This window comes from Seriola dumerili, unplaced genomic scaffold, assembly GCF_002260705.1.
Source record: "Seriola dumerili isolate Sdu_G_001 unplaced genomic scaffold, Sdu_1.0 BDQW01000149.1, whole genome shotgun sequence".
Taxonomy (NCBI): Eukaryota; Metazoa; Chordata; class Actinopteri; order Carangiformes; family Carangidae; genus Seriola; species Seriola dumerili.
Genome location: NW_019174404.1, coordinates 14,729,033 through 14,755,028, shown reverse-complemented (window position 1 = coordinate 14,755,028; position 25,996 = coordinate 14,729,033). Strand labels below are relative to the sequence as shown.

General features: G+C 39.7%; 4 protein-coding genes and 1 long non-coding RNA gene across 10 annotated transcripts in view; 4 read left to right on the top strand and 1 right to left on the bottom strand.

Moving 5' to 3' along the window:
- The first annotated feature begins 126 nt into the window (after positions 1–126).
- On the top strand, positions 127–1,251 carry LOC111225322 (interferon alpha-inducible protein 27-like protein 2A). The gene is made up of 4 exons (XM_022750112.1): positions 127–239; positions 396–425; positions 550–711; positions 943–1,251. The coding sequence occupies exons 1-4, from the start codon at positions 230–232 to the stop codon at positions 1,026–1,028; spliced, it is 288 nt and encodes a 95-aa protein (XP_022605833.1). The 5' UTR covers positions 127–229; the 3' UTR covers positions 1,029–1,251.
- A 367-nt stretch (positions 1,252–1,618) lies between these two features.
- Positions 1,619–2,803, top strand: LOC111225320 (interferon alpha-inducible protein 27-like protein 2A). The gene is made up of 4 exons (XM_022750110.1): positions 1,619–1,766; positions 1,999–2,022; positions 2,126–2,296; positions 2,498–2,803. Exons 1-4 carry the CDS (start codon positions 1,757–1,759, stop codon positions 2,581–2,583), a joined length of 291 nt encoding a protein of 96 aa, XP_022605831.1. The 5' UTR covers positions 1,619–1,756; the 3' UTR covers positions 2,584–2,803.
- Positions 2,804–4,763: 1,960 nt separating this feature from the next.
- Positions 4,764–5,884, top strand: LOC111225321 (interferon alpha-inducible protein 27-like protein 2A). Its single transcript, XM_022750111.1, has 4 exons — positions 4,764–4,843; positions 5,000–5,029; positions 5,154–5,315; positions 5,547–5,884. The coding sequence occupies exons 1-4, from the start codon at positions 4,834–4,836 to the stop codon at positions 5,630–5,632; spliced, it is 288 nt and encodes a 95-aa protein (XP_022605832.1). The 5' UTR covers positions 4,764–4,833; the 3' UTR covers positions 5,633–5,884.
- A 1,588-nt stretch (positions 5,885–7,472) lies between these two features.
- Positions 7,473–25,996, bottom strand: part of LOC111225369 (cytosolic 5'-nucleotidase 1A-like) — a 24,219-nt gene continuing 5,695 nt past the window's right edge. Inside the window, exons 1-6 of one of the 6 annotated variants that reach the window (XM_022750192.1) lie at positions 16,442–16,570; positions 12,468–12,578; positions 12,062–12,179; positions 10,535–10,663; positions 10,183–10,367; positions 7,473–8,817 (exon numbers count right to left, since the gene is read on the bottom strand). In XM_022750192.1, coding sequence (XP_022605913.1) covers positions 8,518–8,817; positions 10,183–10,367; positions 10,535–10,663; positions 12,062–12,179; positions 12,468–12,578; positions 16,442–16,492 — 894 coding nt within the window. In that variant the 5' untranslated portion in view covers positions 16,493–16,570 and the 3' untranslated portion in view covers positions 7,473–8,517. The other 5 variants (XM_022750193.1, XM_022750188.1, XM_022750189.1 and 2 more) reach the window with 5 other exon arrangements.
- Positions 18,622–19,635, top strand: LOC111225370. Its single transcript, XR_002665265.1, has 4 exons — positions 18,622–18,709; positions 18,866–18,895; positions 19,020–19,070; positions 19,301–19,635. It is a non-coding gene; the product is annotated as an uncharacterized LOC111225370 (long non-coding RNA).

Sequence of the window (25,996 nt, the reverse complement as noted above, 5' to 3'; positions counted from 1 at the left end):
CTCAGGAATGTTATTTACTTAATTTTATATGGGTGAAATGGAAACAAGTGCTCTGTGGTGCCCTCTATTGTTTGGATGCTAACAAAGTTTCGTTTCTCAAGAAACCACAGCTAAACCTCTTGTATAAGGCTCAGAAGCATCCGAGCTGCTGCTGCTGCTCTCATACTGCAACAACAGTTATTGTACCGGATACACCACACCCTTTTTGTGTTGGCTACTCTGAGTGAAAATGGGGCTCTGTGAGTATAACTGTTCCTTTGACAATATTGATTTATTTCTTTGATAGTTAACACTTTCTTTCCATAATCGTCTGATAGTCATTACAGCAAATATCTTTGATAATGCCACTGAGCTGTAGTTTCAATGTTCATTCTTGTTTTTATCTTGTGTCTCAGTGACTTACATGGCCGTTGCTGCTGGAGCAGGTAAGACAGAACCTTTATGAATCACCTGTTCACTTTTTCACATAAAAAAGACATTAAACATGCTAACATTTCAGATCAGCTAATGTATTAAACAATCTTTCTCTGTCTTCTTGTCTGTGTCCAGGCGGCGCAGTGATCTCTGCTCCTCTTGTTCTGGGAGCCGTAGGTTTTACCTCAGCTGGAATAGCAGCTGGGTCCTACGCTGCAACCATGATGTCGTCTGCTGCTATTGCAAATGGAGGTGGAGTGGCAGCAGGAAGTGCGGTGGCTGTTTTGCAGTCAGCAGGTAAACACCGTAACCATTGCTGGAATGATAATCAAAGGGGCATTATGTACCCTCAAACTTTCATCCACTTCTTCCTGAAGTGCAACAAAAACTACACAAGATCCTTTGTAATCTGATCAAACTTGAACGTATAAGAAACAATAATGTCACATTATGTAACAGTGAGGATGTGCCAAAAAAAGCCATTGATGATCTGCTGGACAGTCTTTAACGTGTGTTGTCTCGCTGCAGGTATGGCTGGTCTGTCAACAACTGCCACTGCAGCTGTGGCTAGTGCTGGAGGGTCAGTAGCAGGACTGCTGGCTGTGCTCATCTGAGACCAAGCTGAAAGTCATGAAGGAATTAAATATTAGGAAGAATATACATATATATACGTATATATATTTACTGAATAATGTCAATGAAGTAGATAACCTACTGAAGGAGAACTTGTGTGCATTTGAATTGTGAGGGGGACTGAGATAATGTTTAGTTTTTTGTTTCTACAAAACACATTTACATTGTCAAGAACATTCAAATAATGAAAAATAATTCATAAATAAAATGCATTTGAATATTTTTTTTACTGGATCATTGTTTTAAATTGAGATCTATCTATCTATCTATCTATCTATCTATCTATCTATCTATCTATCTATCTATCTATCTATCTATCTATCAGCACACAGTTCCAATCCAACCACAGGGCTGACATATAGAGACAAACATCCATTCATGTTCACATTCATTCAGTCGCCAATCAATTTTTTTCCTCTGATGTTCCAGTTGCAATGATGACTTACCATCTCAGAAATGTTTAATACTGTACTGGGCTTCATTTTCCTATCTTTCTTGCCAGTCACAACAGAGTCACGTGGATAAAGCTGGTCTCTCTCTGTCGCCCTCTTTTGGTCAGATTGTAACAGATTGTATAGTTTCGTTTCTCAAGAAACATACCCTCACAAAACAAGTAAAATTCAGCCCACTTCACAGCCTGTATATAACAAAGTCCAGCTCAAGGCTCGTCAGTCAGAACAGAGAAAAACGGCAGGGAACAGAGACAACCATGGACCCTGGTGAGTACCACTGTACCTTTGAGACTGACACATCTCGTTGAAAATTAAAACTTATACTGTATGTAGCATGTTTCAGTTTTTTAATGACAGTGTAGAGACGCAGGTGATGTCCGGGGTCGTTATAGTAAAACAGATGAGCATCAGCTCCCAGAGTCTTCCCTATACAAAAGTAAACATGTAGTGAACTGAGCTGTAACCAGATATTAATGTTTGTTCCTCTCTTGTGTTTCAGTGACAGGTGCAGTTGTAGGAGCAGGTAAGACATTACGATGGACTTCACGGTTTTAAGCTGAATTTAAAAACCATTTTTTTCTAAATCGTGCATGCTCCCTCTGTGCTGGGGTCTTATCTGTTTGCAGCATGCGCAGCCGGTGCTGTGGCCTCTGCTCCTTTAGTTCTTGGCGCCGCTGGATTCACCTCAGCTGGAATAGCAGCAAGCTCCATTGCTGCTAAAATGATGTCGGTTGCTGCAGTTTCTAACGGAGGTGGAGTGGCAGCAGGAAGTGTGGTGGCCGTTTTGCAATCAATAGGTAAAGACCACAAGTAGATTTTTTATTTTGGTTTGATCTGTATCCTTTGGTAGATAATTACAAGATTGAACAAAATACTTTCGTCTTTAGGTACAATAATATTGCTACTGTATAGAATGTGATGAAAGTAGTGCCACTGTTTCATTCATTGATAACTTAATAAAATGTATTGATCTTCAAATGTGTGTAATTTCACTGTAGGTGCAGCTGGTGTGTCAGGGGCTACCACTGCAGCTGTGAGCGGTGCTGGAGCAGCAGTGGGATGGCTGGCTAGCTTCATCCGCTGAAAATCTTTATGGATTCAAAAATTGACTTTTGTCAAACGGAAACAATTGCAAATCCTGTCACTCTGATAAAGCAAATAACAAAGCAGTATTTTTGTGTTTGAGACAGCTGAAAAGTGTGCTTGTGAGCAGTTACCTTAAGTGTGAGAAGATGTTATATCACTGAATGGTGAAACTTTATGAAAAGAAAAGCAACCTAAATAAATGCATTTGAAAGGTTGAAGCGGTTCATTGTCTTTTTTAGGTTAAATATTCATCTATCTGACCTTACAGAAACAGTTTTAATATGAGGCTTTAACTCTGAGGTGTATCATAATAATATTATGATTTCTAAATTTAAGTACCTACTTTAATGTTGCACTTTGTGTACAATTAATATTTAATAGAGCCACCATGACCTGCAGGGACAAAACATTATTTTCTTCAGTGACTTGGTGAAGATGAAAATTTCTCCTGGTGCAAGTTTGAAGGAGCAGTCAGATCAGAAGTAAACTGGTTTAGCAATACTTAAGTATTTCTGTCTTTTCTTCCTGTTATCATCAGTAAAGGTGTTAAAAGTTTTCATTTTGGATTAGCTGAAAGACATGAGTCAGATTTACAGATCCATTAACAGCTGCTTTCTACTCTTGTCATATTTGATATACCAAATGCAAGAAACCTACAGTTTCAGAGGAAATTGCAGAGGGATTGCTGGCTTCTGGAAAAGCTGACACCAAACTGAGTTGCTGGCTTCTAAAAGAAATATGATTTTTTAATCGACATATTGTATATCCTCACAATCACTATCTTTTATTTGGTTTACATTGAAAACTATTTTGAAATGGAATCTTAATTACATTATTATTCGGTTGGATTTCTTTGCAAGCGACTACTTAAAATCTCCATGGCAACCTCTGAGTACAGTTAGGCACAAACAGCTGATTCAGATCAGTTGATTAGACCATTTCTCTGATGTCTGTGGTGTTTATCAAACTCTTGACTGACATTTCTGTCAAAGTCCTGCTACAGACTGTTCCCACACTGTGTACAGGACACATGAATTTACACACATTTCAAGTTTTCACTGGAAATATGTTTCATATAATAAATGAGTAATAATATATAAACACAACAATAGAACACTAAATGGTAACTCACGCTTTAATCCTCTACCTGTCGTACTTAAACTTGTCTCCTCTTGATTTAGTTTTCTGTTTTCGATATATGCAAATACATCAATGCTGGTGAACATATGGCTCTACTGAAAAAAATATTCGCATTCAGATTTTTTATTATTGTAAAATCCAGTAATCCTGTAAAAAAAAACAGTTGTTAGCAATATTAGCAGTTTATTATGACTAATATCCACCTTAAAGCTACCCCTGTAGCTACAATATAACATATAAAGTTATAATTATATTATTAGATGAATGCTGCTAGTGATTTTTGCTTCATAAATGGTGAGATGATTCAACAAAGGGAATGAGGATCAAACGTATGTAGTGCTTATTATACTTTGTCCTTTGCATTGTTTTTGACTTAAGTACACTATGATGTACTGCTGGTTATACTGGTACTCCATTGTGCACCATGTGCTCCATAGGTGGAGATGGCATTGTGGGTACATTAAAATACCATGTTGGGGAGTTGCTGTTCCAATTATAAAGTGTTACTAATTTGGGCAGAGCATTTACGTAAGTTACACTCACATCATCTGCTCCATTTATGTTTCACCATTGTTGGTTCATTCATCAGCTGATTTGATACCAGCTGATTGATAACATATTCTTACAGGTGTAACACACATAGTAATACATGGCATACAGCAAACGTCCCCCAACCACGGATGTTATGATCATATGGTCAGCTTGGCCTCTATGAGATTACATTTACAGTATACACAACTGGCAGCATTTGATTAAAGTTAAGGGAAAGATCAAGGTCTGGTTTAATATAGAAAAAATCTGCACTGACTTGAGACACATGTGTTTATTAACATTTAACCAGTATCATGGTCTTTCTCTAACCTGAACCAAAGTGCTGTGTTGCTTGAACCTAAACAAAGATGGGGCTGTAATGTTCCAATCATAATAATGATTTAGCATCTGAGGAATGCTAATTACTTGAACTTATTTGAGATGGAAACACGTGCTCTCTAACGCCCTCCTTTGTTGATTTTATCAAAGTTTCGTTTCTCAATAAATAACAGCTGAGCCTGCTATATAAGGCTGCTGCTGCTGCTGCTGCTGGACACACCACACCGTCTGCGTGAAAATGGGGCTCTGTGAGTATAACTGTTCCTTTGACAATATTGATTTATTTCTTTGATAGTTAACACTTTCTTTCCATAATCTTCTGATAGTCATTACAGCAAATATCTTTGATAATGCCACTGAGCTGTAGTTTCAATGTTCATTCTTGTTTTTATCTTGTGTCTCAGTGACTTACATGGCCGTTGCTGCTGGAGCAGGTAAGACAGAACCTTTATGAATCACCTGTTCACTTTTTCACATAAAAAAGACATTAAACATGCTAACATTTCAGATCAGCTAATGTATTAAACAATCTTTCTCTGTCTTCTTGTCTGTGTCCAGGCGGCGCAGTGATCTCTGCTCCTCTTGTTCTGGGAGCCGTAGGTTTTACCTCAGCTGGAATAGCAGCTGGGTCCTACGCTGCAACCATGATGTCGTCTGCTGCTATTGCAAATGGAGGTGGAGTGGCAGCAGGAAGTGCGGTGGCTGTTTTGCAGTCAGCAGGTAAACACCGTAACCATTGCTGGAATGATAATCAAAGGGGCATTATGTACCCTCAAACTTTCATCCACTTCTTCCTGAAGTGCAACAAAAACTACACAAGATCCTTTGTAATCTGATCAAACTTGAACCTATAAGAAACAATAATGTCACATTATGTAACAGTGAGGATGTGCCAAAAAAAGCCATTGATGATCTGCTGGACAGTCTTTAACGTGTGTTGTCTCGCTGCAGGTATGGCTGGTCTGTCAACAACTGCCACTGCAGCTGTGGCTAGTGCTGGAGGATCAGTAGCAGGACTGCTGGCTGTGCTCATCTGAGACCAAGCTGAAAGTCATGAAGGAATTAAATATAAGGAAGAATATACATATATATACGTATATATATTTACTGAATAATGTCAATGAAGTAGATAACCTACTGAAGGAGAACTTGTGTGCATTTGAATTGTGAGGGGGACTGAGATAATGTTTAGTTTTTTGTTTCTACAAAACACATTTACATTGTCAAGTAATCCAACTTTCAAATAAGGAAAGAATTATTAATAAATAAAATGCATTTGAAAGGGTTAACTGGTTCATTGTCTTTTTATCAGACCTTACAGAAAAAGTAATAATATGAGTGTTTAACCCTCAGGTATATCATAATACTATAATGACTTACCTACTGTAATTTTGCACTTTGTGTACAATTAATATTTAATAGAGCCACCATGACCTGCAGGGACAAAACATAATTTTCTTCAGTGACTTGGTGAAGATTAAGGTCTGTCCTGATGCAAGTTTGAAGGAGCAGTCAGATCAGAAGTAAACTGGTTTAGCAATACTTAAGTATTTCTGTCTTTTCTTCCTGTTATCATCAGTAAAGGTGTTAAAAGTTTTCATTTTGGATTAGCTGAAAGACGTGAGTCAGATTTACAGATCCATTAACAGCTGCTTTCTACTCTTGTAATATTTGCTATACCAAATGCAACTAGATGATGCAGTTTCTGAAGAAATTGCAGAGGGATCGTTGGCTTCTGGAATAGCTGACACTAAACTCCATTGCTGGCTTCTAAAAGATATTAGTTGTTGTTTTTTAACTACATATTATGTATCCTCACAATCAACACCTTTTATTTTGGTTTAAATTATGAAAATCTTTTAAACTGGAGTCTCAATTAGAGAAAAACAGCAACGTGTGTGTGTCTGTGTGTGTGTGTTTGTGTGTCTGTGTGTGTGTGTGTCAAGTCAGCTAGAAGCACCAATTGAAATTATGTCAAAAGTCTCCTGACTAAAACACAGAAATGTCAGTCGAGTGTTTGATAAACACTACAGGTATCAGAGAAATGTCTAATCAGCTAACCTGAATCAGCTGTTTGTGCCTAACTGCACTCAGAGGTTGCCATGGAGATTTTGTTTATTACCTTTCTGACTACAAAATGGAGGCTTTCCTGTAAAGATCAAAGATAGAATCAGATTTCACTTCAGGGGGGTCGGTAACTGAGCATAAGACGTAATGTTCTTCCCTGTTTTTTCACAGCTTTTCTGAATGACTCTAGCTTGTTGATAGACGTCTCCCCTGACCAATCAGAGCACACTAGGGGGCCGAGCACTTCAGAGGCAAGGCCAATAGCCTGAGTTTATGACACAGACAAAGGTCAGGTCTATCTTGAATGGTTCACAAAGGTTTCTTAGGCATCAAAATACTTCAGTATGTTTTCTATTATTTCATATTGGTCTTAAAGCACATTTCTCCCAGTTTTCCTTTTGGAGAGGTTTATGGGCACCAGTGAAAAAATGAACTATAAAGGCTTATTAAACTAAACTATTAGAGGCCTTGAAGCTGAGGACTTTTTGACAAAATGTTAAAGTACTGTGGAGCTTTTCATTGTTCTTGTGTTAAGTATATCCTGTTCATAGTTATGTAAAATGACTTTTTTACAGGTGACCGAAAAATACTAAAAAAATACCATGTATGAGCTGATGTAGTTTAGGTTTGGTTGTAGTCACATGCAAAACAAGAATATAGATAGAAATAATAGAACATGTTACCTTTCAAATTAGGTCTTCATAAATGCATTTTGGCCTTACAGTTCTTCTGTTATAAGCTTATTACATTTACATCTGCAAATTGATGCAAATTAGGTTTAAAACAGGCAGGGACACTCATGTGTGCACACCCGTAGCAGAAAGCCTTTATTGTTATTGTACAGAATACAACGAAATTAGGAGCACTACTCCTGATTAGTCTTAATATTAGTATTAGTTTTAGCATTATTATTAGCATTAAAAAAGACACTGGGAAACAAAACAGTACCAGCAAAAAAACAACCACAACCAACAACTCAGTAGACATTGCCCTAGAGAGACAGTCATCATATTTTAACTAAGGGGTCATTCAATGCTTGTTCGAGTTAAATATGTTTAGGGCAATGGGAAAGAAACTGTTTTTGAGTTTGGTGGATTGTGCTTTGATGGTGTCCAGGATGTGAGGAGACCTTTCCAATGCATATGCTGGAATCTATGTGCTGGCAAAAGCTACAGGTAGCCATATCACACAGGGTGAGCCAGATGGGTTTGTACAGGCACTTATGGTCTCCAGAGGATTAGTCCTGCTCTCTCTGCTCCATTCATTATCTCCTTCATTCAACAGGTAATGCAGACAAAGCAGGTAAGGGAAAAAGGTGAGGGGGTAAAGTCAGCAGGCAGAGGTCAGCAAAAGGAAAGCAAAAAAATCAGGACAAAAGGGAGCAGGCAAAACGCAGGTTCAGAAATAGACAGGATACAAATGAGGAAATGGGGAACAGGTGAGCAGGTGTGTGTGGGAGTCAGGTGACTGGTAAAGTGGCTGCCCTGCAGAGCAGGATCTGAAACAACGGGACAGTCAGTGGAATGGGTAGGGCTGGCAGAGGATGACTGAATGCCTCTGAATGAAGTGTGACAGATGAATTCTGCTCTGTTTCCCATGTTGCCTTAAATTTGTTATATTAAAACTACCTCAGGCACAGACAGTACATAGTTAACACCACCTACATGCTAGATCGACAAATGAAAAGTTTATGCAGAAAGCAGTAGCCAGAAAAAAACACCAAATTAAAAAACCCAACAGGTAAAGTAATACAATTTAATGATTGTGTCTAAAAAAAAATTTATGTTTTTATTTTTTTGCTTTTATTGTTAAAATGGTCATTAGCTGTACCCTGTGACCCTATGGCTTAGATACTCTACTGGTATTTCACATGACATGCCACCACGCCCTCCTTCATTGCGCCCTGAACATGACGTATCTGGTCATCAAAAAAGATGTGGGGGCAGATCGTCTTAAGCACAGGGCCTTTGGGAGACCCTCCCAAAAAGTAAGCCTCATTAATCTCCAGACCCCATGTCTTCAGAGTGTTTAGGGCTCTGTATCCTGCATTGCCTGCATCACGAGATGTCACCAGGTAGGTACGAACGGGGCAATCTTTTTCTTTAAATTTCTTCTGCAGCCTTCCTAAAGCCTCCAGGAAGTCCTTAAATGGTCCCTGTGTGGAAGAAGAGAGAATAAAGGAGAGTGAAAAAGGACTCTATGCGGTCAATATTTGGCAGTACATGTAGGCTTTAAACTGTGTTCAACCAAAGTTCAAGACCAACTTTCCCCCTCCACTGTAATACAGTATATCCAGTTTGTAGTCTATTTGTATTAATGTAGGCAGGCAGATTTGAAGGTGTCTGATTTTGAATCTTTAAACTGCACTGACTGTTACTGACCAAATCAGTAGCGTTTAGCAGTGGAGCTCCTCAAAGCACCATTGTTAGCTCAGCCATGATGTACAGTGTGTCTGATCTTCAATGTGCTTTGCAGTTTTCATCTAGATCTACTCTCACTGAGACTTAAAGACCCCTGATAGGGAAGTAAATAAACAAACAGAAACACTTCATTATGCAACCATTATAGATGATGATAAAAATAAAATAATTAAAAGCTCAAAAAGGATTCCTGTCCACTTAACAGCCACTTTGTGTTCATAGTTGCTCACCATGTGTAGGTATTAATATTAGTAATCAATCAGTAATCAATCAGTAATCAATCAAACAGTCCTTTCTGTATAATCTGTAACCTGACACTTCTCACTTTCACTCCGCCAATACTGCATGCCATCACCATTTGTTCAATTTACTGACGCAGCTCCCTCCACAACCCCGATCTCCTCTTTGGCAATCCAAGTTGCCTCAGAGCTTGGAACAAGATAAAAGCAGCCACTACAAACAGATCTCAGTGTGCAGCCCATACAGCCCTTTCTGGCCAAACGTTCATTTATTTATTTTAGAAGTGCAATAGAGAAGTGGACAATTTAACTTGGATGAAAACAAAAAAAAAAGTCAATAAATAAGAAAACTGAGACATAATGATAATTCAAATTTCAAGTATTCTAAAACTTTGTATTCTAACGGACCAGCACATGTTAATAATTCAAAGTGGCTGCTGTTTTTGCTTCTTTTTTCCCACTCAAGTTTGTTCTAACACAAAAAGTCCTCTTAACAGTATCGCAAGACATTTGACTATAATTATGATCACACTGCTGTATTGACAATGTAGCAATGAAGAGAGCAACGGGTGAATAGGACAGAAGGTTAAAGCTATGCAATAACACCAGTTTATTGTTTATCTGAACATTAAATTCATATGCAAATATATACACTGTGCCAGCAGCTTGAATGCCTGAACCCACCCAATGATTTTTTCTTAGAGAAAGAAAGGTGCTGTAGGTATAGGTAATTTTAATCATAAGTGCAGTTGTTGTTGTTAATGTAGTTATGTTATATGATGATTTTTGCTGTAACACTTTCATTTTTGCAATAACACAAAGATAATAATCATAGTAGGAAAAAAATCAGTATCCACATACTTTGGGCATTGGCACGTTGACCTTTTCTCTCTCATTTTTCAAGTACCCTTCTAGTCCACGTTCAGTGTAAGCACGCTCAGACTCATCAGAGAAGAGGACAGCGTCACCATCGAAGACAACACGCAGCGGGGTCTCCGGCACGTCTGTGATTTTTTCAGGGGTGTCCATGACAGCAGCTGCAATGCCTGGTGCAGGGACATTAATTCACATGAATAGACAGGGTCATGTACAACTACACTATACAGAATGAATTTAATTGTTCAAGGTATCAGTGTTGAAGGTGTAGAACATGTTAAAAAAAATCCATAACAGGCAGGTTCTCTCATTTGTTTACCACTCTATTTACACTTACCCGCTTTTATCACATCTGGAACCTTCAGCTCACTTGGAGCAGACAGGTATACATGGGTATTGTTTCGCTGTAATTCACCTATGAGATCCTCTTCCCTCACTAACAAGGGAGTAATTATGTCCTCCAGATCTGCAAACAAGAAAGAATGAGAAGCCCAATGAACAATCATTTGCCCAAATAATGTTCTGAGCAGATACTATTAATTTCCAGATGCATTATTTCATGCTTGCATTACAGGTACATATGAGAGACACGCCGTTTATTTCACAGTACTGTTGATTAATTATAATATATAGACACATAAAAATTTACATTTTTGAGATCTTGTGGGACATACATGTAAGAAAAGCTGAGTTTGTGGATAATATAGGAGCTGACAGCTGGGTGTGTTTTTCAATAAAAGGTTTCATCTCAGAAGTAAAAGTAATCACTCAAGGATATTTTTATGATTTTTATTCTGATCCTCATAGTCTAATTATTTCTACATGAACCTTCCTCTAGATAAATTCCATACACATGTAGCAGATTCTCCCCTCTCACTGCCCACAATGGATTCAAATCATCTGCTTCCTGATGCTTGGCAGTGCCATTCAGCACTGTATCTAGGCGGGTGACTCTGCAATTTGTTCCTACCTCTTGCTGGAGCTCACTCGCACCATGAAAGCTGTCAGATACAATCCAAAACAAAATCCTTGAAATGTTTGGTCATACCCTAAAGCGAGAAATCATCTCCGAAACTCGCCGATGTTCCTTCTTTGGACTCGGAGCAGATGGAACTACAGACATTACTGCATGTAGGGAATTCTCTTGCTGTTTACAGTTGGATTCAAACTTAACAGGACAGAGCATGTCTGGATTTTACAATGCATGTGACTCATCAGCAGAAACACTGTTTTCATGCATCAAGGACATTTTTCTCTGTGTAATCTTACCACTGGAATGTATTCAAGGATATTGTTTAAACGGTGCGTCCAATATGTCTGAGCGTTTAAATGGTGTTCAAGTGACACTGAAAGCAGAGTGTCCAGAATCCCTTTATGTACGTTGCAACCACGTATTGGACCTCGTTCTATAGGAGGTAGCTAGGGAAGTGAGACTCAGACATGATGAATTGAACACATTGAAAATTGTTTGTTTTTTTGCTGCTCCTTCAACATCCTTTGCCCAATCTTTATGTAGTTATTGTATAGATCTTTGATTTGCAAAGACATTCAACCATAACAGCCGAAACTGGCGGCAAAGGTGCCAAACAACAAATCAAGTCATGTCGCAGCAGTAGTAGTTGTAGTGTGTAGTTGGATTTTGTCATGTGTAGAATAACTTCCTGGGGGTGAAATACCCCTAGGTGGCATTGTCGACAAGCAAATATACCCAACTCATCCCTGCCACACATACATAACAGTTCAAATAAGTAAATAAAATTACTTATTTAAATTATCATTTAAATAAATGGGTTGCTTATCGATATGTACCTGAATGCATGATAAAGATGCTGATAAAAATTGTTTTGGTGTATCAATTACTCACTGTAGTCGTTGATGATTCTGTTTGTCAAGTCTGGGTTGTCATGGATGAGCACGACCTTAAAGAGCTCCTCAGTCTCAGGGTAACGCATCTTAATTTTAGCATTCGCTGCCTTCAGAGCCTGAACACAACAAAATTCATGACATTAGAAAACACAATTGACTGAATAACTGCATTGAAAAGGAAAGCGTGTGTGTGTGTGTGTGTGTGTATGTGTGTGTGTGTGTGTGTGTGTGTGTGTGTTAAACTGTATATTCTCAATTCTCAGAACACAATCAATAAGACTTCTTACTAAATTACTACTTGCTATTGATCTATGCATCTGTGCATGTGTGTGTAGTTACTTGTGTAACTACACGTGTGCTTGCTTATTCCTGTGTATGTTCCTCAGTTATTTTCCATGTCAGACCTTGACAAAGGAGAAGGCAGGTCCAGGGCTCATTGAGCTGCTGCTCTGCTTCTTCTTCTTGAAGAGGATTTCTAAAGACATCACAATGGTGATCGGAGTCTCTGGATCCTGCTGGAGCATCAGAAGAAACCAATGTTTGACATCTTAACAATAATCCCACTTTGAAGTGACTACCATTATTTTTAACAACATTTTGACTTATTCCAAACAGTGTTTGTGTTTTTGATTTAATTGGGTTATTCTTCATGCATATTTTGACAAATCATTTAATTATTCTGATCATAAATTGTGAAAATGAAACTTTGTGGCAAATTATTCAAAAGTATGGTAAGTGTTACTCTTTTGCTCTCTATACAGTATATATTATATTTTTTTTCACTGGTCTCATTAGGTGACTGACAGAGATGAAACTTTTTTTTTTATGCCTTACCTTGCTCCTTATTTGGTGTCGTTAAAGATCAATCTTAAGCCTGTAAACTCACCTTTTATTACTGCAATAAGTTTTTTATTATTTTATTATCTCAATCGGTTGAACGCACAGCACCTCCTTTGCAGTCACCTTACACAAAGCCTAACGTTACTCCCTGAGTGTCACTTTTTACCTTCCTGCTACCTCCTGCTTCCACTTCGGCACTACTCTCCTCCTGCTCACTGTGCTCCTCGGCTTCCCTGCCACACTCCTGCATCTCCTCCTGCTCCTCTGTCTTCACCGCACCTCTCTTCTTCCGTGTTTGATTTTGCTGTCTGTCCATTTTGGACGCCTCCCTCCTTCGTCCACCGGTGTGCCGCTCAGACTGATACTGAAAGGACAGAGAGGGAGAGGTGGGGCCAGCACAGGAGGAGGTGTGAATGGGTCAGTCTTGTGCCATACGTAAAAATGAACCAATGAGCCGCTGCGTTGTTTTTTGTTTTGTTTTTTTAATAAATATTAAAAATTCTAATCATATTGGCCCCAAAAAACATCATATCAGCTAAAATCATCATATAACATAACTACATTAAAAACAACAACTGCACCTACACTGTAAAAAAAAAACTTAAAAAAAAACGGTAATATTCCGGCAGCTCTGGCGCCAGAAAAATACTGTAAAATAACGGAAAATAACTATCTCATAAAAATACAGTAATTTTCGATAATTAAAATACAGTTTATAGCTTTAATTTTACATGAGATTTTCTATATTTTTTCTATATATTTTTGCTTTTTAATATTTAATAAAGAATATTTACCCATGTAAAAACAATGAAATTACCTATAAATAAGGTCTAACATTGTTATAATACAAATAATAAGGCTTAAAATTGCAGAAAGGTACTGTTATTAGTTGGTTTTTATTACATAATTTTACATAAAAAACCTGTATATTAATTCATAATTGATGTAATAAAATGATATACCACACATAAAAACATTTGATTTATCTTTCAAAAAATGTCAAAAATTGAAAAACTTGGTAGTGGGTTTAAAATTGCAACAATGAACTGTTAATTTTTGTTTTTTACATGTAATTTTACCTAGATTTCTTGTATATTTAACATACCTTTCATGTTAAAAAAGTATTTTATTAACAGTATCTTAGCCTGTTTTGGTAAAAACCCAAAGACCTTTGGTTATATAACACTATCTTACACTACTAAAAACATCAATGAAAAATGCATACAAGGCAAAAGTTGGATGTAATACTTTAATGACCAAAAAGATTGTGAACATTAAACAAGTTGTTTTTTTTTAAAATAAAAATACATGTGTTACGGCGGTAACTCGGAACCAGGACCCAGATGCAGAGACGTTCAAAAGAAGAATTTATTTAACAAAAACACACAACAAAAAACACCCTTGCGGGGAACAAACGGGGAAAACCAAATAAACTACAAAACACAAAAAACCACGACGGCAAAAGTATCAACAGAAAATCACCCAAAAGGGGGGAAAAACTAGACTTACAAAATTGCTAGAAAATAAAGAGCCAGGACTGCAAAAACTCACTGGAAGCTCTGTTAGCAAAATGCTGCGATAGGAAAACACTAAGATACACGAGAGTGGGGAAGATCTACTGGGAAGCGATTTCACGAGGAGCTTGGTCGGGAATGCAATAGTTCTGCACAGGAGCCAGAGCGTGAGTGGTTTAAATAGGGACTTAATTGCAGATGGAAGGCAGGTGTGCCTCATGAGCCTCGCTCCCGAGTCGATCAGCCCCGCCTCTCTGCATCGACCTGCTGAGAGGGAGAGGGATTACACCAAAATCAAAAATCACAAAATCAGAACCATAATAGTACCCCCCCTCTAATGGACGCCACCTGGCGTCCTACCTGGTTTACCGGGGAACTGTGTATAGAAGTCTCGCAGCAGCTGTGGGTCGAGGATGAGGGAGCGCGAGATCCAAGAGCGCTCCTCGGGACCGTACCCCTCCCAATCGACAAGGTACTGGAAACCTCGGCCCCGCCTGCGGACATCCAGGATGCGGGCAACCGTGTAAGCAGGGTGGCCTTCGATGAGGCGAGGGGGAGGAGGCTGTGGTGCTGGTGGCTGGAGAGAGCTTACGGTGACAGGTTTCAGGAGGGAGACGTGGAATACAGGGTGCACGTTTAGTGAGGCAGGCAGGCGTAGGCGGACGACGCTGGGGTTGATGATCTTCTCCACCTCGAAAGGACCGATGTATCTGGGAGCCATCTTCCGCAAATCCGTCTGAAGGGGAATATCACGTGACGACAGCCAAACCTTTTGACCCACCTCATAGTTTGGGGCCGGGATCTGGTGGCGTTCCGCCAGCCTCTTGTTCTGCTCGGCTGTCCTCCCCAGAGCTGCTCGGGTTTCCCGCCACACACGTTTCACTCTCCGAAACTGGGCTCGGACCGAGGGCACCGCCGAGTCCGACTCCTGACTGGGAAATAGCGGGGGTTGATAACCTGTATTAATCATGAAAGGAGACAGACCCGTGGCCGAGCTAATTAGGGTGTTGTGAGCGTATTCCACCCATGGCAGATGTGTTGCCCAAGAGGAAGGAAGTCGGGCGGCAACACAGCGCAGGGCAGTCTCCAGGTCTTGATTGGCCCTTTCCGTTTGGCCATTGGATTGAGGATGGTAACCCGAAGTCAAGCTGGAAGTGGCTCCCAGGGACCGGTAAAAAGCCTTCCAGACAGCCGACGTGAACTGTGGGCCTCGGTCCGAAACAATGTCCATGGGGATCCCGTGAAGTCTGAAAACATGTGAAACTAATAAGTTAGCGGTCTCCAAGGTAATTTGGGGAGGGGAACAAAATGTACCGCCTTGGAGAACCGGTCCACAATAGTTAAAATAGTGTCGTTACCCTCAGAGGGGGGCATGCTATGTGGGACCAGGGGCGCGGCGGAATCGGGAGAGGCTGGAGGAGACCTGCTGGGGGCCGATGAGAAGACTTGTTTCGTGCACACACGGTGCACGCGGCAACGAAGGTCCTGACGTCGGCAGCCATGGACGGCCACCAGAAGTGCTGCTGAACCAGGGCGAGGGTGCGGTGAACTCCGGGATGGCAAGCCATGCGTGAAGTGTGCCCCCATGTCAGCACTGTGGATCTTACCGCGGGAGGAACAAAGAGTCGACCTGGGGGACACCCGTCCGGCACCGGTTGGCCCTGAAGAGCATCCTGCACTTCCTGTTCGACCCGCCACCGGACAGCCCCCACCACACAGAAAAGGGCGACGATGGTCTCGTTGGAGGGACCCCCCTCCTCAACGATGAACTGCCGGGAGAGCGCATCGGGCTTAATGTTCCTGGAGCTGGGATGATAGGTGAGTGTGAAGCGGAACCTGCCCAGGAATAGAGCCCAGCGAGCCTGGCATGAGTTGAGGCGGCGAGCCGTCCGCAGGTATGACAAGTTCTTATGATCTGTCCACACGATGAAAGGCTGATCTGCCCCCTCCAACCAGTGCCTAACCCTAACCCTAACCCATGGTAAAAGGACAAAACTAAATTGTGTTGTGTAAGACGAACTCACTTGTTTTGCTTCCATCATAGCATTTCCTTCACTGCTGCCACTTCTTTCCATGTTCTTTCCAGGGCTGGTCAAATACTGATAGTTTTTACAACTCACCTATTCACCTCACTCCCAGGAGTCCCAGTGGGTCTCCTGATTGCTCTTTTATACTCTCTCCTCTCTCTATCTTTCTCAGTCGTATTACTGGCTGGAATTAATGTAATATTGGTCGATCAAGTTTGAACCTATAATCCCATTGTACAGCAATGAGTTTCGCAACTGAAATTGTTGTGTAACCTGATGTATGAACCAGTGATGATGATGCATTAAGTACATTAACAAGCCAATCCCCTGAAACTTGTAACAGCAGATACTCAAGATGAGAGATGTACCAATGCCATCTTTACCCCCATAGACTGAATATGTGGAAAATAATGAACTCCTACGTTTTAACCCAAGGAAGGTCATAATGGTTATAACATTCATCTAATACAATGAAAAATTCAGGCAAGAAATAATTGCGAAACCATCCTTTTAAGGCAAGCTTGGAACAGGCTCTGTGGTGTGATCAACTTTACATGGTACAGCAGCACAATGAAGAGAAACATAACTGAATAAAACGAGAATGTGAATCAAATGTAAGAATATCTAATGAAACAAATTACTGGGGAATACTATATTAATGACGCATATAAGTAATGATTAATTCATAAGTATCAAATACTGACCACTTTCTTCATGAATCGTTGCTGAATTAGCTGCTGACAGACATAAAACTCGTTACGACATGTTAATTTCTAATTACTAAAATATTCGATTTTTTGTTCCCCTCAAATGAAGTGACACATTGTATTTCCTCATTACCTCATGATTATCTGACCATTACTAACCCTTCTTGTGCCTTCCTGCAGTGCATCATACTAAGAACTTAATAGGTAATTCCTCTTTACCTCATGGTTACCATAACTTACCCTTTTTGTATCCAAGTAAAGCAAGGCATCGTCCTACAAAACTAAGAAGTGGCTATTAAGGAATTCATGATTAGTAGCTAAACTACAAATCAGAGACATCGGGATTTTTCAAATCATCTTTTAATCTTAATCTTAATCTTTTAATACTCACATGACAGTTGTACAAAATACATAAGGGCAGACTTTATTGAATGGGGATGAGCATTACAAAGGATGATAGGCCACTTATCATGGGGACACTACAGAGGCTTCTATTAATTTGTGAAAACCACAAGTCAATCACTGTAATGACTAATGTTTTATACACCATAGTGAGTGGTATGCTGCATAAAGCAGAGTGAGAGAAAGGGAAACCTGTTATTTTAATGTACTATGAATGCCAACTCAAAGTACACACTGCGAATGTAATGTGCGAATTGTAGCTACAATATAACATATAAAGTTATAATTATATTATTAGACGAATGCTGCCAGAGATTTTTGCTTCATAAATGTTTAGATGATTCAACAAAGGGAATGAGGATCAAACGTATGTAGTGCTTATTATATTTTGTCCTTTGCATTGTTTTTGGCTTAAGTACACTATGATGTACTGCTGGTTATACTGGTACTCCATTGTGCACCATGTGCTCCATAGGTGGAGATGGCATTGTGGGTACATTAAAATACCATGTTGGGGAGTTGCTGTTCCAATTATAAAGTGTTACTAATTTGGGCAGAGCATTTACGTAAGTTACACTCACATCATCTGCTCCATTTATGTTTCACCATTGTTGGTTCATTCATCAGCTGATTTGATACCAGCTGATTGATAACATATTCTTACAGGTGTAACACACATAGTAATACATGGCATACAGCAAACGTCCCCCAACCACGGATGTTATGATCATATGGTCAGCTTGGCCTCTATGAGATTACATTTACAGTATACACAACTGGCAGCATTTGATTAAAGTTAAGGGAAAGATCAAGGTCTGGTTTAATATAGAAAAAATCTGCACTGACTTGAGACACATGTGTTTATTAACATTTAACCAGTATCATGGTCTTTCTCTAACCTGAACCAAAGTGCTGTGTTGCTTGAACCTAAACAAAGATGGGGCTGTAATGTTCCAATCATAATAATGATTTAGCATCTGAGGAATGCTAATTACTTGAACTTATTTGAGATGGAAACACGTGCTCTCTAACGCCCTCCTTTGTTGATTTTATCAAAGTTTCGTTTCTCAATAAATAACAGCTGAGCCTGCTATATAAGGCTGCTGCTGCTGCTGCTGCTGGACACACCACACCGTCTGCGTGAAAATGGGGCTCTGTGAGTATAACTGTTCCTTTGACAATATTGATTTATTTCTTTGATAGTTAACACTTGCTTTCCATAATCTTCTGATAGTCATTACAGCAAATATCTTTGATAATGCCACTGAGCTGTAGTTTCAATGTTCATTCTTGTTTTTATCTTGTGTCTCAGTGACTTACATGGCCGTTGCTGCTGGAGCAGGTAAGACAGAACCTTTATGAATCACCTGTTCACTTTTTCACATAAAAAAGACATTAAACATGCTAACATTTCAGATCAGCTAATGTATTAAACAATCTTTCTCTGTCTTCTTGTCTGCGTCCAGGTGGCGCAGTGATCGCTGCTCCTATTGTTCTGGGAGCTGGAATAGCAGCAGGTAAACACCGTAACCATTGCTGGAATGATAATCAAAGGGGCATTATGTACCCTCAAACTTTCATCCACTTCTTCCTGAAGTGCAACAAAAACTACACAAGATCCTTTGTAATCTGATCAAACTTGAACCTATAAGAAACAATAATGTCACATTATGTAACAGTGAGGATGAGCCAAAAAAGCCATTGATGATCTGCTGGACAGTCTTTAACGTGTGTTGTCTCGCTGCAGGTATGGCTGGTCTGTCAACAACTGCCACTGCAGCTGTGGCTAGTGCTGGAGGATCAGTAGCAGGACTGCTGGCTGTGCTCATCTGAGACCAAGCTGAAAGTCATGAAGGAATTAAATATTAGGAAGAATATTTTATTCTTGCCAAATAGAAACAACAAATTACATTAATGAAGTAGACAACTTACTGACGAGAACTTGTGTGCATTTGATTTGTGAGGGGGACTCAGATAATATTTCGTTTTTTGTTTCTACAAAACACATTTACATTGTCAAGTAATCCAACTTTCAAATAAGGAAAGAATTATTAATAAATAAAATGCATTTGAAAGGGTTAACTGGTTCATTGTCTTTTTATCAGACCTTACAGAAAAAGTAATAATATGAGTGTTTAACCCTCAGGTATATCATAATACTATAATGACTTACCTACTTTAATGTTGCACTTTGTGTACAATTAATATTTAATAGAGCCACCATGACCTGCAGGGACAAAACATAATTTTCTTCAGTGACTTGGTGAAGATTAAGGTCTGTCCTGATGCAAGTTTGAAGGAGCAGTCAGATCAGAAGTAAACTGGTTTAGCAATATTTAAGTATTTCTGTCTTTTCTTCCTGTTATCATCAGTAAAGGTGTTAAAAGTTTTCATTTTGGATTAGCTGAAAGACGTGAGTCAGATTTACAGATCCATTAACAGCTGTTTTCTACTCTTGTAATATTTGCTATACCAAATGCAACTAGATGATGCAGTTTCTGAAGAAATTGCAGAGGGATCGTTGGCTTCTGGAATAGCTGACACTAAACTCCGTTGCTGGCTTCTAAAAGATATTAGTTGTTTTTTTTAACTACATATTATGTATCCTCACAATCAACACCTTTTATTTTGATTTACATTATGAAAATCTTTTAAACTGGAGTCTCAATTAGAGAGAAACAGCAACGTGTGTGTGTGTGTGTGTGTGTGTGTGTGTGTGTGTGTGTGTGTGTGTGTGTGTGTGTGTGTGTGTGTGTGTGTCAAGTCAGCTAGAAGCACCAATTGAAATTATGTCAAAAGTCTCCTGACTAAAACACAGAAATGTCAGTCGAGTGTTTGATAAACACTACAGGTATCAGAGAAATGTCTAATCAGCTAACCTGAATCAGCTGTTTGTGCCTAACTGCACTCAGAGGTTGCCATGGAGATTTTGTTTATTACCTTTCTGACTACAAAATGGAGGCTTTCCTGTAAAGATCAAAGATAGAATCAGATTTCACTTCAGGGGGGTCGGTAACTGAGCATAAGACGTAATGTTCTTCCCTGTTTTTTCACAGCTTTTCTGAATGACTCTAGCTTGTTGATAGACGTCTCCCCTGACCAATCAGAGCACACTAGGGGGCCGAGCACTTCAGAGGCAAGGCCAATAGCCTGAGTTTATGACACAGACAAAGGTCAGGTCTATCTTGAATGGTTCACAAAGGTTTCTTAGGCATCAAAATACTTCAGTATGTTTTCTATTATTTCATATTGGTCTTAAAGCACATTTCTCCCAGTTTTCCTTTTGGAGAGGTTTATGGGCACCAGTGAAAAAATGAACTATAAAGGCTTATTAAACTAAACTATTAGAGGCCTTGAAGCTGAGGACTTTTTGACAAAATGTTAAAGTACTGTGGAGCTTTTCATTGTTCTTGTGTTAAGTATATCCTGTTCATAGTTATGTAAAATGACTTTTTTACAGGTGACCGAAAAATACTAAAAAAATACCATGTATGAGCTGATGTAGTTTAGGTTTGGTTGTAGTCACATGCAAAACAAGAATATAGATAGAAATAATAGAACATGTTACCTTTCAAATTAGGTCTTCATAAATGCATTTTGGCCTTACAGTTCTTCTGTTATAAGCTTATTACATTTACATCTGCAAATTGATGCAAATTAGGTTTAAAACAGGCAGGGACACTCATGTGTGCACACCCGTAGCAGAAAGCCTTTATTGTTATTGTACAGAATACAACGAAATTAGGAGCACTACTCCTGATTAGTCTTAATATTAGTATTAGTTTTAGCATTATTATTAGCATTAAAAAAGACACTGGGAAACAAAACAGTACCAGCAAAAAAACAACCACAACCAACAACTCAGTAGACATTGCCCTAGAGAGACAGTCATCATATTTTAACTAAGGGGTCATTCAATGCTTGTTCGAGTTAAATATGTTTAGGGCAATGGGAAAGAAACTGTTTTTGAGTTTGGTGGATTGTGCTTTGATGGTGTCCAGGATGTGAGGAGACCTTTCCAATGCATATGCTGGAATCTATGTGCTGGCAAAAGCTACAGGTAGCCATATCACACAGGGTGAGCCAGATGGGTTTGTACAGGCACTTATGGTCTCCAGAGGATTAGTCCTGCTCTCTCTGCTCCATTCATTATCTCCTTCATTCAACAGGTAATGCAGACAAAGCAGGTAAGGGAAAAAGGTGAGGGGGTAAAGTCAGCAGGCAGAGGTCAGCAAAAGGAAAGCAAAAAAATCAGGACAAAAGGGAGCAGGCAAAACGCAGGTTCAGAAATAGACAGGATACAAATGAGGAAATGGGGAACAGGTGAGCAGGTGTGTGTGGGAGTCAGGTGACTGGTAAAGTGGCTGCCCTGCAGAGCAGGATCTGAAACAACGGGACAGTCAGTGGAATGGGTAGGGCTGGCAGAGGATGACTGAATGCCTCTGAATGAAGTGTGACAGATGAATTCTGCTCTGTTTCCCATGTTGCCTTAAATTTGTTATATTAAAACTACCTCAGGCACAGACAGTACATAGTTAACACCACCTACATGCTAGATCGACAAATGAAAAGTTTATGCAGAAAGCAGTAGCCAGAAAAAAACACCAAATTAAAAAACCCAACAGGTAAAGTAATACAATTTAATGATTGTGTCTAAAAAATAATTTATGTTTTTATTTTTTTGCTTTTATTGTTAAAATGGTCATTAGCTGTACCCTGTGACCCTATGGCTTAGATACTCTACTGGTATTTCACATGACATGCCACCACGCCCTCCTTCATTGCGCCCTGAACATGACGTATCTGGTCATCAAAAAAGATGTGGGGGCAGATCGTCTTAAGCACAGGGCCTTTGGGAGACCCTCCCAAAAAGTAAGCCTCATTAATCTCCAGACCCCATGTCTTCAGAGTGTTTAGGGCTCTGTATCCTGCATTGCCTGCATCACGAGATGTCACCAGGTAGGTACGAACGGGGCAATCTTTTTCTTTAAATTTCTTCTGCAGCCTTCCTAAAGCTTCCAGGAAGTCCTTAAATGGTCCCTGTGTGGAAGAAGAGAGAATAAAGGAGAGTGAAAAAGGACTCTATGCGGTCAATATTTGGCAGTACATGTAGGCTTTAAACTGTGTTCAACCAAAGTTCAAGACCAACTTTCCCCCTCCACTGTAATACAGTATATCCAGTTTGTAGTCTATTTGTATTAATGTAGGCAGGCAGATTTGAAGGTGTCTGATTTTGAATCTTTAAACTGCACTGACTGTTACTGACCAAATCAGTAGCGTTTAGCAGTGGAGCTCCTCAAAGCACCATTGTTAGCTCAGCCATGATGTACAGTGTGTCTGATCTTCAATGTGCTTTGCAGTTTTCATCTAGATCTACTCTCACTGAGACTTAAAGACCCCTGATAGGGAAGTAAATAAACAAACAGAAACACTTCATTATGCAACCATTATAGATGATGATAAAAATAAAATAATTAAAAGCTCAAAAAGGATTCCTGTCCACTTAACAGCCACTTTGTGTTCATAGTTGCTCACCATGTGTAGGTATGCATTTTAGTAATCAATCAGTAATCAATCAGTAATCAATCAAACAGTCCTTTCTGTATAATCTGTAACCTGACACTTCTCACTTTCACTCCGCCAATACTGCATGCCATCACCATTTGTTCAATTTACTGACGCAGCTCCCTCCACAACCCCGATCTCCTCTTTGGCAATCCAAGTTGCCTCAGAGCTTGGAACAAGATAAAAGCAGCCACTACAAACAGATCTCAGTGTGCAGCCCATACAGCCCTTTCTGGCCAAACGTTCATTTATTTATTTTAGAAGTGCAATAGAGAAGTGGACAATTTAACTTGGATGAAAACAAAAAAAAAAGTCAATAAATAAGAAAACTGAGACATAATGATAATTCAAATTTCAAGTATTCTAAAACTTTGTATTCTAACGGACCAGCACATGTTAATAATTCAAAGTGGCTGCTGTTTTTGCTTCTTTTTTCCCACTCAAGTTTGTTCTAACACAAAAAGTCCTCTTAACAGTATCGCAAGACATTTGACTATAATTATGATCACACTGCTGTATTGACAATGTAGCAATGAAGAGAGCAACGGGTGAATAGGACAGAAGGTTAAAGCTATGCAATAACACCAGTTTATTGTTTATCTGAACATTAAATTCATATGCAAATATATACACTGTGCCAGCAGCTTGAATGCCTGAACCCACCCAATGATTTTTTCTTAGAGAAAGAAAGGTGCTGTAGGTATAGGTAATTTTAATCATAAGTGCAGTTGTTGTTGTTAATGTAGTTATGTTATATGATGATTTTTGCTGTAACACTTTCATTTTTGCAATAACACAAAGATAATAATCATAGTAGGAAAAAAATCAGTATCCACATACTTTGGGCATTGGCACGTTGACCTTTTCTCTCTCATTTTTCAAGTACCCTTCTAGTCCACGTTCAGTGTAAGCACGCTCAGACTCATCAGAGAAGAGGACAGCGTCACCATCGAAGACAACACGCAGCGGGGTCTCCAGCATCTCCAGCACGTCTGTGATTTTTTCAGGGGTGTCCATGACAGCAGCTGCAATGCCTNATGACGTATCTGGTCATCAAAAAAGATGTGGGGGCAGATCGTCTTAAGCACAGGGCCTTTGGGAGACCCTCCCAAAAAGTAAGCCTCATTAATCTCCAGACCCCATGTCTTCAGAGTGTTTAGGGCTCTGTATCCTGCATTGCCTGCATCACGAGATGTCACCAGGTAGGTACGAACGGGGCAATCTTTTTCTTTAAATTTCTTCTGCAGCCTTCCTAAAGCCTCCAGGAAGTCCTTAAATGGTCCCTGTGTGGAAGAAGAGAGAATAAAGGAGAGTGAAAAAGGACTCTATGCGGTCAATATTTGGCAGTACATGTAGGCTTTAAACTGTGTTCAACCAAAGTTCAAGACCAACTTTCCCCCTCCACTGTAATACAGTATATCCAGTTTGTAGTCTATTTGTATTAATGTAGGCAGGCAGATTTGAAGGTGTCTGATTTTGAATCTTTAAACTGCACTGACTGTTACTGACCAAATCAGTAGCGTTTAGCAGTGGAGCTCCTCAAAGCACCATTGTTAGCTCAGCCATGATGTACAGTGTGTCTGATCTTCAATGTGCTTTGCAGTTTTCATCTAGATCTACTCTCACTGAGACTTAAAGACCCCTGATAGGGAAGTAAATAAACAAACAGAAACACTTCATTATGCAACCATTATAGATGATGATAAAAATAAAATAATTAAAAGCTCAAAAAGGATTCCTGTCCACTTAACAGCCACTTTGTGTTCATAGTTGCTCACCATGTGTAGGTATTAATATTAGTAATCAATCAGTAATCAATCAAACAGTCCTTTCTGTATAATCTGTAACCTGACACTTCTCACTTTCACTCCGCCAATACTGCATGCCATCACCATTTGTTCAATTTACTGACGCAGCTCCCTCCACAACCCCGATCTCCTCTTTGGCAATCCAAGTTGCCTCAGAGCTTGGAACAAGATAAAAGCAGCCACTACAAACAGATCTCAGTGTGCAGCCCATACAGCCCTTTCTGGCCAAACGTTCATTTATTTATTTTAGAAGTGCAATAGAGAAGTGGACAATTTAACTTGGATGAAAACAAAAAAAAAAGTCAATAAATAAGAAAACTGAGACATAATGATAATTCAAATTTCAAGTATTCTAAAACTTTGTATTCTAACGGACCAGCACATGTTAATAATTCAAAGTGGCTGCTGTTTTTGCTTCTTTTTTCCCACTCAAGTTTGTTCTAACACAAAAAGTCCTCTTAACAGTATCGCAAGACATTTGACTATAATTATGATCACACTGCTGTATTGACAATGTAGCAATGAAGAGAGCAACGGGTGAATAGGACAGAAGGTTAAAGCTTTTGGGCTCAATCATTCAAGAGACCAAATGTTTCTTTGCTCCACTGGACAAAGGAACTCACACTCCACAGTTCCTCACCGTTCACACCTGGGGACGACCCTTCCCCCCGCGGACCTTACTGGCCAGCCAGTGTGGGTCAGCGTGTGACAGGTGACCCCCAAGGGTGTCACCAAACAAAACCAGATCTCTGGCCCTCTTCTCGCTCTCTTCTCCTTTGGCTTGCTCTGGAGAGCAGCTCCAGCTCTCTCCTTTCAGTTCTTCAAAGGGCAACGAGGCCCCAGCCCAGGTCAACCCTGCTACCTGAGAAACCAGCTCTCTCGCCGGCCTGCTGCCAGCAGCCTGCAACCGCTCTTCTCCTCAAGAGCAGCGACCTGCTTCGGATTAACTGTGAGTGAACCAAGTTCTCTTCAGAATCAGCAGCTACGACACAAGGCCAGCTGGTTTTCCAAGCAACAGGAGTTGTAGCAGAGTTAGCATGGAACAGCTAACTCTGTGAGGAGAACAAAGG

Coding starts and splice junctions, on each gene's coding strand:
- LOC111225320 (XM_022750110.1), top strand. Junction 2,023..2,125: donor AGGTGCAGTTGTAGGAGCAG/GTAAGACATTAC, acceptor ATCTGTTTGCAG/CATGCGCAGCCGGTGCTGTG. Junction 2,297..2,497: donor GGCCGTTTTGCAATCAATAG/GTAAAGACCACA, acceptor ATTTCACTGTAG/GTGCAGCTGGTGTGTCAGGG.
- LOC111225322 (XM_022750112.1), top strand. Junction 426..549: donor GGCCGTTGCTGCTGGAGCAG/GTAAGACAGAAC, acceptor GTCTGTGTCCAG/GCGGCGCAGTGATCTCTGCT. Junction 712..942: donor GGCTGTTTTGCAGTCAGCAG/GTAAACACCGTA, acceptor GTCTCGCTGCAG/GTATGGCTGGTCTGTCAACA.
- LOC111225321 (XM_022750111.1), top strand. Junction 5,030..5,153: donor GGCCGTTGCTGCTGGAGCAG/GTAAGACAGAAC, acceptor GTCTGTGTCCAG/GCGGCGCAGTGATCTCTGCT. Junction 5,316..5,546: donor GGCTGTTTTGCAGTCAGCAG/GTAAACACCGTA, acceptor GTCTCGCTGCAG/GTATGGCTGGTCTGTCAACA.